The sequence below is a fragment of the Maniola jurtina genome, chromosome 12 (genome assembly GCF_905333055.1).
Source record: "Maniola jurtina chromosome 12, ilManJurt1.1, whole genome shotgun sequence".
In the NCBI taxonomy this organism is placed as follows: domain Eukaryota; kingdom Metazoa; phylum Arthropoda; class Insecta; order Lepidoptera; family Nymphalidae; genus Maniola; species Maniola jurtina.
Genome location: NC_060040.1, coordinates 13528443 through 13542180, shown reverse-complemented (window position 1 = coordinate 13542180; position 13738 = coordinate 13528443). Strand labels below are relative to the sequence as shown.

At 34.6% G+C, this 13738-nt stretch overlaps 2 protein-coding genes across 3 annotated transcripts in view; one reads left to right on the top strand and one right to left on the bottom strand.

Moving 5' to 3' along the window:
* The window catches only part of LOC123870159 (blood vessel epicardial substance-like), an 83157-nt gene that overhangs the window by 44914 nt on the left and 24505 nt on the right, over positions 1 to 13738 (top strand). The window contains exon 6 of one of the 2 annotated variants that reach the window (XM_045913346.1): positions 4710 to 8894. In XM_045913346.1, coding sequence (XP_045769302.1) covers positions 4710 to 4774 — 65 coding nt within the window. In that variant the 3' untranslated portion in view covers positions 4775 to 8894. Of the gene's footprint in view, positions 1 to 695; positions 1673 to 4709; positions 8895 to 13738 lie in introns of those variants that run through there. The other variant, XM_045913347.1, reaches the window with a different exon arrangement.
* LOC123870154 overlaps positions 9244 to 13738 on the bottom strand; it is a 27843-nt gene continuing 23348 nt past the window's right edge. Inside the window, exon 4 of the mRNA XM_045913340.1 lies at positions 9244 to 9845. Coding sequence (XP_045769296.1) covers positions 9345 to 9845 — 501 coding nt within the window. The 3' untranslated portion in view covers positions 9244 to 9344. The remainder of the gene's footprint in view (positions 9846 to 13738) is intronic.

The window sequence follows — 13738 nt, the reverse complement described above, 5'->3', positions numbered from 1 at the left end:
CCATGCAAAAAATCACGTTGTTCCCTTGCTTCGTTGCGACGTGATTGAAAGACCAACTAACACACTTTCGAATTTATAACATGAGTAGCGACATCGCTAACATGCTGCCCCCGTAAACATTTGTTTTCTGATTCGCTGGTTTTAGTTTAGAAGTTGATTCGCCTTGTCCAACGTTCATTCAATCCTTAGTACGAGATTCCACATCTCGACAACGTTGATAGATTACAAGTATCGGAAATAAATTAATATCTGAGTAGATTGAACCTAAAAGTCGTTGTTACGAAGTTTGGCAGTCCGGGGTAGATATTGTATCTGAATTTTTAAAAAAGTTTGTTAAATAAGTACTACAGATTTTTATTTTATAAGGTTTCCGCTTGGGGTGCTTTTATGTGAGCACAAATATTTTAAAATTCTACACATATCGAGTTGGTTTCGCCACAGGTACTGTGTATCTTTTGGTTTGAGCTTGGTATAAGCATTAGTTTACGTGTGGATTGGAGTCGATACGTGTAGATAACTGAGAGTTTCCTCTCTCTAATTCACTCTGTTAGAGTATTTCGATGCTCGAATTCTATCAACGTTAGCGACATGTAGAATCTCGTACTAACCCTACTGTAAGCAACTGTAAAATGAGTTGTAATGTATGCTTGTTGTCGTAACGTATGTCGTAACGTGTGTCGTAACGTATGGTGCAGGAGAACACGCGCCGTTGCTGCGTCCGACGCCCTCCCACGCCTGCTGAGCGACGGAAAACCCCCCTTTTCCACCCCATTTACCCCCTTTTCACCGCCCTCATAATCATCCTATATACCCTATATTTATTTGGTATCAATTTAATTTTTCAAATTCACGGCTAATGTGATTGCACAAATTAGACACGACACTGTGACTAATTTTCTTGCACACAATCTCTAAACTAAAGTGTCAGGTGTAAATATATTGTTATTCCTTCTTCCTGCAGAAAAGGATAGCAAAAAAAGATTCCAACGAGTCGAGAACCTCGCCCTTTTTTTGAAGTCGGTTAACAATTTTATTAGACATGTCATTTAGTTTAAAGTTGTGTACAATAGACTAAGTCGCATTGTATTAAAAAAATTAGGCAATTTTTTTGTAGAAAAAATCAAAAATAAAAGACAAAAAAATTAATAAGAAGAAAGAACAAATTGGTAGTGAAAAATTTGCACTAATTCATTAGAGGGTTGTGAAATTTCATGCTTTAAGGGTTTTCGCGAATTTCGAAATTAGCAATTGCAATGGCCGCTTTAATGAATATAATGAATATAGTTTTTTATGAATATAGTTTTGAACTAAACTAATTTGATACTTTTCTAAAAACTTGTTAAGAACGTCAATTTTTTTTAACACCTTATTCCGTCCCCTTTCGTAACATTTGGATCACGAAGTAAAACTGTAAATATTGATTAATTTAGTTATGATATCTCCAAAATGTATCTGATAGCTTTAAGGGTTTTTTAAGTATTTGCTTTGCTCAATTTTACTCGTGATCTACCCCTCATTGTATTATTTTGTATTTTTGTGTTAAACATACATACATACATGTAATCTACATATTATATTATCTCAACAAAGTACTGTGTCATATTTTTATAATACACTTGATATTAGATAATACTTATTTGCCTATAATATCTCAGTATTTCTTTAATAAGTAGACTTCTAAAATATATTTTTATGATATTATTTCATAATAAAGTACAATTTTAGAATGTACTTGTCTTTGTACTGTAAAAAGTATTATTTTCACATAAGTATACAATGCTAAAGTAGTTTTTAGTATGATATAATTATGAAATAATGACCGAGACATAAATACAGGTTTGAGTTAGGATTTTTCTTTTGCTTGAACAAAAGAAAAATTCTGGTGTTATAACTGCATGCATATTATATTTTAGTTTCCTTAGTTGACTTAAAAGATAACCAGATCGCGAAACCTTTTCAGAGAAACGCGTAAGCGATGCTTTAAACCTTCGATGGCCTCCCTGGCGCATTGGTCTGATCAGTGGGAGGTCTCGGGTTCGAATCTCGGCCGGGGTTTGGAATTTTATAATTTCTAAATTTCTGGTCTGGTGGGAGCCTTCGGCCGTGGCTAGTTACCACCCTACCGGCAAAGCCGTGTCGCCAAGCGTTTTAGCGTTCCGGTACGATGCCGTGTAGAAAGTAGAATCCAAAGGAGTATGGGTTTAATGAAAACTGGTCCCAGGTTCCAGGTTAGCCCACTTCCATCTTAGACTGCATCATCACTTACCACCTGTGAAATTGCAGCTAAGGACTAACTTGTATCTGAGTTAAAAAAATCTGGAGTTAAATTTTTCACTTGTATCATGATTTCATTGGTAGTTTTCGGTAACAAAGTTGTATGGGCAGCATATAGTGCACGTCTTACGTATATCAGCGAGACGCATTTTGTTTACCTTTTAAGTCAGTCAAGGAAAAATAGATTACATCTATATGTCTAGTCTTATATGTGCTATTTCTCTCTACCTAGGGTTTAAGTATGTGTATTTTAATAAAATGGGTCGAGATAGACTGCTTGGCTTAGTCATTGTCTAAACTGTCCTGATTCCGGCAAACCAATACTAATCTAAAGACATACATATTTATTTTGCATCTCTTTCATTCTACTTAAAATAGAAAAGGACAACTTATTAGTCCTATACGTTTTAAGCACACATACATATTATATTAGGCTCGAAACACATTGCAGGAGTATAAATGCAACGCGGCGAGTATTTTTTTACATGTCGTGAAGTAATCTGAATTAATTCTTCACTTCATAAAGAAAATGTGAGAAACAAATTTAATAAAACAAAAACAAGTAAAATAAATTAATAAATTCGCGCCTATTTTTTCCATTTTGCTTCATACATTTTATACATTAACGGAACGCGTCGCTTCGCTTCGACTCTGCGGCAATGGACCTTGCATATAGAGGTATGAACTAAACTTTTGTCTATGCCATGCCATGTACATACATTTTGGTGTTGTTACATGTCTTGCTAAGAGACGAGCGTGTAATGGCGGCCGACAGCTTTACAACTAAGCTGGGGACATGTGAGTGCCTTACTAACTTGGCAGTCTGTCCTTTTCTAACTGAAGTGAGAAGAAAGAGATGCAATGAACTTAAGGGTGATTGTGTACTTGTCAAATCCGAATCCGAGAAAGTTTCTTACTTTTTATTTTTATTTTTTTTGGTCGACTGAATACATCTCCTCTCCGCTCTGCTTACATGGAAACCGGGCCTTACGATCGTAGATATATCCAAACTACTTATGTACTACTAAGCAAAATAAACAACTAAAGTTTGTTTTGCTGATCCCAAATCCCTCCCACGTCTCGTCTGTGAAACCGCAGGATTATGACGAGGTATGAAGTATATTTTGGAGAGTATTTTCAAAGATTCGGATTGGAATTGTGTGCAAGCGCCCTTAATTGGTTTGTGTGAATCAGGGCTAAATGTCGTTTTACTTGTGGTAATCATTGTAAATTGTAAATCGCCCAACTCACTTAGCGTATGTTAAATGGCGCACAGTTTTAGGTTTATCTTTATAGACAAGAAATTCAACTTGCTTTTTGTTTTATAAAAATATGAAAAAGAAAAAACAAAAAATGTTATCAAAAGACATTTTTGTTAAAAAAAAGCACGCGTGCACTTTAAGAAAATCCAATCAATAATGTGTTGTATCTCTGTGCCTTAATTACAAAATACATATTTGTGTGAGACAGAGACAGCAAAATATGTATGCATGTTAAGTGTGCGATAGAGAGGGACATTCATTGTACATGTGCGCATAGCATAAACTGTTTTTAATAATTTATTTCGCAAAGTAAAATGACTGAACAAGTTTGGTATATCTTGACCGTTCACCACAAGTACCACAATGCTTTAAAGATCTTGTTACCTTCACTTCAAATATAATAAAAATTAGGGTTAAGTAAGGTTTATATGAAGCTTTATAACATGAATAATAATAATTATTAATAAAATCCTTGAAGTCCTCATCCTTGATATTCCAATCCTTAAGCATGTTTGGACGACCGACGAATTCCAGGTAAATTTGACTTTATTTTTTTCAAAATTAAAAAAAAAACTTTTTTTGGATGATTGTGAAGTACTTAAAATATCACGAATCTTGTGCGCACATTTTCAACAAAAATTGCAAAAAAAAAACAATATTCAATACTTTTAATATTTTCACAAAAAGCAAGTTGAAAGTCAAGATGTCACAAACTCACGAAAACACATTTTATCTATCAATAATTTTTTTTCACTATTGCTTTTGATGTAAGACATCCATCACCTTTACCTGGTGGTAAAATCACTTCCTTTGTCATAAAATAGGTTTTTTTGTACATAATTCTTGTGTCATATGGTGCTTTTTGTGTTTTATGTCGTTACTCTTGTGCTTGAAAGATAACTCTTCCAAAAAGTCGTGTTTTTACATTAAAAGTATAAAAATTTACTTTTTTTATGTTAACGAAATTATTTCACTACGTTTTTTTTTAACCTTTTTATGTGAAATATTCCTTACCCTTTCCTTAAAAAAATGAAAACACTAAAGATTTTGTCGTAAACATAATTTAAAATACTACATTTTACGTACTATTTACTAAGATAAAATCATAAAATAAAATGAAACATATTTTATTACCTTTATAAATCTTTTTTTTTAATTTACATTTTTTTTCAGCCACAGACCCGAACGCCTGGCGCTTAGGACGCATCGACGAAACAGACCACGAAACGCCAGTTTGAGGGCAAGCACTGCATCTAACGGTGCGACCTAGAAGACGCGACCGCTAGTGCATACCAATACCTTACCCGGGACGTAAGTTCCGTTCGAACTGAAGCTATTTACTCGTGTTGAGGTAAATTAGACTTTATTTTTGGAGGACTAACGTTTGAAATCGATTGAGATTGAGTGGTTGACGACTATATTGTTTTATGAGAGCATCTAGCGTGCGGTCAAGAAGACGCGACCGCTAATGCATACAACACCTTACCCGGAACGCAAGTTCCTCTCGAACTGAAGCTATTTACTCGTGTTGAGGTAAATCAGACTTTATTTTTGGAAGAGTAACGTTTGAATTCGATTGAGATTGAGTGGTCGACTACGATGTTATTATTTTATGAGAGCATACTCGTATATATAGCGTGCGGTCAAGAAGACGCGACCGCTATAAGTGCATACCTTATCCGGGACGTAAGATCCGAACTGAAGCTATTTACACGTGTTGAGGTAAATTAGACTGTATTATTGGAGGCGTAACGTTTGAATTCGATTGAGCTTGAGTGGTTAACGTTTTTTTTTTTAGGAAACGTAAGGATCCATTGGCTAAGTTGTAGTAAAAGTACTTTTATTCGTTACGATTACAGTTCGATTCAATCCTTTTGGCGGTTGGGAAATGAGCTGAAAGAATGGAAATGGCATGTATAGTACCAAAGAATACTAAATATAACTACAAAAAGACACTAAACTCACTACCCCCGCCTATGCATAGTAGTATTTTGTAAAGCGTTGTCCTTGTCCCGCTCGGTTTACTTATAGCGCTGTCTGTGTCAATAGATAATTAAAACTGTTCGCTGGTATGCAGTGTCAGGGGTGGAAAAGACCGACGGAAAATATATCAGTGATCCAAAATTACGTCATTGGGAAGTGACTTGTTACTAACTTCTCAACTGCCAATAAGTCTGAATCTTTCTGTATGTTTGGTGAACTGATGAACTGATTATAATATAAGTAAAATAAAATGATTTCGCATCTCAAATTCTTATTCATTTTTTTTTCCATGGAATAAAAGGTACACTTTATTTTTGCTGTATCAAGCATAAAAATCTTAATTCCAAAATATATACCTATATTATTTTGATTGTTAACTTAGTCAATGGACGTGACATGAAGTACGTGATATAAATTAATAATAAGTAAATGTGTCTCATTTACAAGACCCTTGTTTTTCATGGAAGTCACCTATTTTGTTACTTACGGGGATACATTTATAGAAAAAATACATAATAATATAATATATTGTGTACTCATTAAAAATAATGCAAGGAATAATTAATCATAATATTGCTGTGTGGAGTTGACTTTGGACTCCGAACGAATAACAATAGAACTATAGAGTGCAACAAAATAATCGAACAACTTATCAGCTTGCTGCGTAAGCGTAGACGTAGCGCGTACCATTGTGTTGTAATGAATGGAACTCTATGAAAAATGGCACACCGCTTGCGTAATGCGTGGACGTATTGCGTAACCAGGCGTGTTAGGGGTTTACGCGCGTCACTACGTTGGTGTGAATCGGTCTTATATATTTATTTAACATTTATTTTTTAAATCCGCATAGCAAAGAGAATGGTAGTCCGTCAGTAAAACATACTATTATTTTTAAACCAACAAAACTTTGTTATATTTTTTCAAATTATTTACACTATAACGTTAAAACCCAAAAAAAAATCATTCTAGAGTCCAAAGTTAATTTCACTGAAGTTTACATTTTATGTGATTTGGACTGATATGTGGTGCTAGTAAAAGAGTGTATACAATATAATTTGATATCCACACTAAAATGTCAAAAAAGGCATGTTTTTCAATTGCTGAATACCAGTACCTACTATCACAATTTTTGTGTGCAGAAATATTTAAACACATTTTACTAGCAACACCTGATCAAGTCCGCCATAGACATTTTATTTATTTTCTAAACTATACTCCCAGTGAGATTTTTATGAACACTAATATAAATATGGACGGTCACAAAGGAACAAAATATATGAAGCATTATTTTGTGTATACGGTTTATGTAGATAGAAAAAAAAACTAATTGTCGATAATAATAATTATATGTACTTTCACATTCCTGTATTTTTTCGTACTGATACAGTTTTTTTTATTATTATAACTAAAAAGTTCAATAACCTAATATAAGTGTAAAATTTTCCTAAATCTAATCCCCTATATTTTTTTATAATTTAAAATATTAATTTCCTAACTGTATCGATACCACGAACAATTTTGTAAATCATACGAATAACAATTCAATATGGAAACTGTTTTATTAATTCAGGTTGTTGTGTCCTAATGAAGAGATTTGAAATAGTGTTTGAGTGTAATAAGAATTTTAGGGAATGAGTGTATAAGTTCAATTAAAAGATGTATGGAGTTATTACTAAGCGGTATTATCTAAGGGTTATTGCGGAATGCACTTGCAATCATAATTGCATAATATTAGGGATGATTGAGATTAACAAAAATACCTAAATTAATTAATACCTAAATTACGAAGTTGCAGTTTGGATTTTTTATTAGAATTAAAATTCGAAATAAAAGCTATACTGAGTGTAAGAGTGTTCTGCAATGTCCCCTGGTGTTGAGTATTTAAATGCCATTATAAAAACATAATTGCTACATTCCAAATTACACTTATCGATCATAAAGTTGCCTACATTCGGACGCACAAAAAATATTTAAACAAAAAAGACAATGATAAAAACACATAAATCTCAATAATTTTAACAATTATATCGGTACAATAAAAATACGATACAATACATAATAACTAGTAAGCAATTATAAGATATATAGATATCGATAAAATTATTTACAGTAAAGTCAGCGAAAAAATATGGTTTTAAAGAAATTATATTCCTACTCATTTTATCGATATATTATATTTTATTGAAAGTTTAAGAAAAATAATAGCTAAAGAGAAGTAAGTTTTTTCTGAATTTACTAAAAACTGAAATCATGCAGCATGATGACGAATTTTATAGGAAAATCATGAAAATAGTATCGATAGACAATCAATAATATATCTAATCGATAGTGTTGTTTTTGTTTCCGTTTGGTATAATTTTTCAAGTAAGTACATGGTTTTGTAATAAAGTACATAAATGACCAAAAAATGTACCTTTTGAACATAAAAATAATAATATACCTTACCTACAAGATGTTAATTATTATGCCAAGTTTTTTTAATGTAAATCTAGCATTCCTTTCATTATACTTAATTGATATTAAATTGATGTTCCTTTTTAGTGGCCTACATAATAATATTATTTGATTCGGAAAAGTTAATGTTGTTTTTATTTTGCTTATTTTTTTATTGTGATATTTTTTACTGTGTATTTTTTTTGACGTTTATGTTGATATTTTGTTGTAAATACATAGGTACAATGTGGATGAAAAAGAAATAAATGTATTTTACGAATTGAGATTGAGTCTTGACTCCTTTACTCCAAAAAATCGTTGATTTGACTAAAAATGTATAATAAATGCACTGCCATTGCAAAATAATTATGAATTATTGATTTGTCATAAAACATTATTAATAAGTATGTTACTATATTAATGCCTTAAGTGAGCATCAAAATAAGGATCTCGATGTAATTATTATTTTTGTAAAGTGGCAACATTAGACTAAAGTCTAAACGTAATACTATAAAATATCAAATAGGTGTGCGCTTGATATTTTTGCCCAAAAAAGTTAGTTTTAGGTCTTATTTTAGGTGTACTGGTTGACTGAGATAATTTGTGGGATAGGCTGATAGGAAAGTGACAGCGACGTTGAATTCCTTGATTTTGACGTCATCTGTCACTCACGCAAACCGCGCCCTGCCTCATGAGCCGTCTCAGTGAAACAGTATACCTATACTAAATGCTTGTGTTAATATTAATTTACAGGCAGCTGAAATTACTATTGAAAATTAGTCTTATGTTGCCAACTGTTCATTTACTAAAGTGTATTAATATTTGTTTTGTTGCCAGTATGCCAGTTTTACAGAATTAACCATTATTTATATTCGCGCGCCTATAGATATGCCAGTGTTCCTAGAAACTTAACGAAACCCTAGTTTGACGGCTAGTTGAGGGGTCTAAAAGCAAACCCGCCACTTTGCGTAGTTGACGTTTTTCCAATACTAACGAAAAACGCATATCTTTCTTTGCAGGCAAACTAATGAAGTCAAACGTCAATAGAGCTGTTGATGGCAGTAACATTATTTAAAATTTGACCTCATATCCACCCAAATAAGCTTTGTTTTCGTCAAATTTCTAAAATAAAACTTAAAAGAGGCGTTTTTGCATCTAAGTCGAAATTGTAGGCGGATTTGCAGCTCACTAAATATGAAAGGGGCGCTTTTGTATCTGACAAATTATTATGACATCATTATGCAAGATGTTACTAGCATGCTAATAAATATTGACAAAAATAAAAAAAGTGTAAAAGTAAGAAATTCAAGTATTTATTAAAAAAAAAAACAGAAACATTCTAATATTATAAACATTTTGTTGAAATAATAAAAAAGAGAATATAAAAATATATTAAACGCTTAATCCAATTTCTTCGGGATAATAATTACAAAGATCGTGATTTTCATTTTCCGTATCACCATCGAGAACATTTGCATTTTCAGTATCATCAGTATTTTTCGTTATGATATTTGTGTAAAAGTTTAGTTCATCGCCATACTGGGTTTCCCAATTTTCACCAAAATGGCTTTTTAATAAATTCTTTACATCTCCAATTTTGAGTGCACTCACTTTGACTTTTCCTGCTTCTACTAAAGGAACTGAAGCTTTGTACAAACTTTTATTTTTTTTAATGACAGACTTGTAGGCTCCTAGGTCAGTATTGTAATTAACTTCACCTTTTAACAAGCATCGTTGGGGGTTATTTTTAACTCTCTTCAGATAAAAACGTTTACAGGGCAGAAATTGGAAATGATATTCACCTGGCCGCTTAAGTGTATTCATTCCCAATTCTTTCCAATTAAAAACAGAACAATCCATACCGAGCTTTGTGACTTGCCCATATTTCTCATATTATTTTATACTATATATAGCTCGATTACCACTCACTGACTGACTGACTCATTGACATAATTGTTCTCCTAGAAAGAGACGGAAAATGATATAATGATGTAGGGGAGTTGTGTTTGGATTCGGGAACCCTCTGGGGAAAAATTATGACATTTCAGAAAAACAAGATGGCGGCCGATGTGATTTTTGCACCTCCGTTGTTTTCCAACCGATTTCATTGAATTTTGCAAACTTTGAAGAAAGTAGTAAACGGTTAATAGAAAATGTAGAAAAAATTGGAAAAACAAGATGGCGGCCGAGCCGCAGCGTTTTGAAAATTTTGATTTTTCGACCCCGAACCGCGGCGCCACAGATCCGAGACGGGGTAGTCGAGGATAATTATTTTTTCGTGTTTCGCCCACAATTATCCTGTATTTTGACAGAATGGGAGTGATTTTTAAAAATTCAAGATGGCGGCTGTCATGGCGGCCGTTATGTTAGAGGTATGAAAAAACGCAATTTTAAAAGTTAAATATCTCAAAGTTGGCAACATCGGAGCGATTCGGCTTCTATCAAGCGATTGTACGTATAGGCTCGAGGTATAGATTGGAGGAAAAAAATTACCCCATTTTTTGGGGAAATTTCAAGATTTTCGGGAAATTGTAAAAAATCGAAATACGGGCTTTTTGAAAAATCCGAGTATGAGCGATTACGTGTTTTGCTCGTACAAATGACATTTGGGTATTTTTGTTGCCGGAGACTGGCAACACTGGAATTTATCAAAGTAAAAGTGATTTTCGACACGGTCTTTTTCACGGTATCCCCTTTCGCGTGGGTGCGAGCGAGAGGAAAGATTGAAACGTCATCGGGAGCGGTATACCCTGTAGTTAATGGGAAAGTTGTACAACGATGTAATTTATTTCTGCAAAACGAGTTGGCGGCCATCTTGTATTTTTTTTAATTTTTCGAAATTTTGATCACGTTTTTGAGGCAGTTGGCAACATTTTGGAAAGTCAGAATGTATGAATCGATTGTGTATCTCGGCTGGCAGTATGGAGATATGCAACCGGTGTTGCCACTTTTGGGGAGATTTTCGAGATTTTCAACTAAGAAACTCCTGTAAAATTTTGTATGAAAATTTTTTTTTTCACTGATGGTGTCGTATAGAAAACAAAAAGTTAGTAAGCCAAAATTATGGAGAGAGCTGATGATTGAGGGTTTCGGAGACGGGTGGAGGGCCCGCTTAAGGTACTGAAGATAGGTGGGGGGTGCTCGAGCAAATGTCATTCACGACGTCATCCAATTGCCAAAAAGCTGAAAAAAAATTCAAAATAGCGAAGAAAAGATGGCCGCCATACAAATTTCGCCGGCGTCCAGCTCGGAGGGTATAAAAGATGGAGGTGCGGTTTCTTGACAAAAGAGGATCAGGATCCGAAGGTCTACTCGATGAATAGAAAAAAAATTCAAAATGGCGGAATTTATTTTCCCATACATTTTGTATGGCGAATATCGGATGTCTCATTCTCCTAGAAAGAGACGGAAAACGATACAATAATGTAGGGGAGATGTGTTCGGGTGGGGGAGGCGAGTAGGGAAAAATTATGACATTTCAGAAAAACAAGATGGCGACCGACGTGATTTTTGCAACTCTTTTGTTTTCCAACCGATTTCGTTGAAACTCGCAATCTTTGAAGAATGTAGTAAACGATTAATAGAAAAAGTGGAAAATTTTGGAAAAACAAGATGGCCGCCGTACAAATTTCGTCGCTGTCTATCTCGGAGGCTATAAAAGATGGAAGAGTGGTTTCTTGGCAAAAGATGATCAGGGTCCGAAGGTCTACTCAGTGGAACAAACTCTGCATGCTCGCGGACCACTTTAGTGGTCCGCGCACCCACGCACCCTACTTTATTAACCTCAACTACCCCGTTTTTTACAAAAAATGAAATGGATGTCGTTGTCAGGGTTTTCTAGGGTGCTGATTTTGATAACGACATTTATTTTGATATCCAAGATGGCGGACATGCATTTTTTAAGAAAAAAAATCGATATGGGTGTCGTTTTATTGTGTTTTCGCGGTTAATTTTGTATCTTAATAAATAAATTCGTTTTAATACTTGTCAACCCAACCACGTCACGCGAGCTGCTTTAGCAGCTCGCGCACCGAGCAAAAGCTAGTTATACTATATATAGCTCAATTACCACTGACTGACTCACTGACTCATTGACATAATTGTTCTCCTAGAAAGAGAAGGAAAATGATATAGTGATGTAGGGGAGATGTGTTTGGATTCGGGAACCCTCTGGGGAAAAATTATGACTTTTCGGAAAAACAAGATGGCGGCCGACGTGATTTTTGCAGCTCCGTTGTTTTCCAACCGATTTCGTTGAATTTTGCAATCTTTGAAGAAAGTAGTAAACGATTAATGGGAAATGTCGAAAAAGTTGAAAAAACAAGATGGCGGCCGAACCGTAGCGTTTTCAAAATTTTGATTTTTCGACCCCGAACCGCGGCGTCACAGATCCGAAACGGGAAATCGATAATAGTATTTTTTTTCTGGTTTCGTCTATGATTATCCTGAATTTTGACGGAATGGGAGTGGTTTTTAAAAATTCAAGATGGCGGCTGTCGTGGCGGCCATTATGTTAGAGGTACGAAAAAACGCAATTTTAAAAGTTAAATATCTCAAAGTTGGCAACATCGGAGCGATTCGGCTTCTATCAAGCGATTGTACGTGTAGGCTCGAGGTATAGATATGAGGAAAAAAATTACCCCATTTTTTGGGGAAATTTCAAGATTTTCGGGAAATTGAAAAAAAACGAAATACGGACTTTTTGCAAAATCCGAGTATGAGCGATTACGTGTTTTGCTCGTACAAATGACATTTGGGTATTTTTGTCGCCGAAGACTGGCAACACTGGAATTTATCAAAGAAAAAGTGATTTTCGACATTGTCTTTTTTCAGGGGCGATCGTTTCGCGTGGGTGCGAGCGACAGGAGAGATTGCAACGTCATCGGGAGCGGTATATCCTGTAGTTAATGGGAAAGTTGTAAAATTATCTAATTTGCTTCTGCAAAAAAAGTTGGTGGCCATTTTGTATTTTCTTCAAATTTTCCGAAATTTTGATCACGTTTTTGAGGCAGTTGGCAACATTTTGGAAAGTCGACATGTATCAATCGATTGTGTGACTCAACCAGCAGTATCGAAATGTGTAAACAGTGTTGCCACATTTGGGGAGATTTTCGAGATTCTCCCCAAAAACTCCTCCTGTAAAATTTTGTATGAAAAATTTTTTTTCACTGATGGTTTCGTATAGAAAACAAAAAAAAAATCGAGGAAAAATTTGGAAATAGCTGATGATCGAGGATGTCGGAGACGGGTGAAGGGTCCGCTCAAGGTATTGAAGATAGGTGGGGGGTGCTCGACCAAATGTCATTTATGACGTCATCCAATTGCCAAAAAGCTGAAAAAAAATTCAAAATGGCGAAGAAAAGATGGCCGCCATACAAATTTTGCCGGTGTCCAGCTCGGAGGGTATAAAAGATGAAAGTGTGGTTTCTTGGCAAAAGGTGATCAGGATCCGAAGGTCTACTCGATGAATAGAAAAAAAAATCAAAATGGCGGAATTTATTTTCCCATACATTTTGTATGGCGAATATTGAATGTCTCATTCTCCTAGAAAGAGACGGAAAACGATACGATAATGTAGGGGAGATGTGTTCGGGTGGGGGAGGCGAGTAGGGAGAAATTATGACATTTCAGAAAAACAAGATGGCGACCGCCGTGATTTTTGCAACTCTTTTGTTTTCCAACCGATTTCGTTGAAACTCGCAATCTTAGAAGAATGTAGTAAACGATTAATAGAAAAAGTGGAAAATTTTGGAAAAACAAGATGGCCGCCGTACAAATTTCGTCGG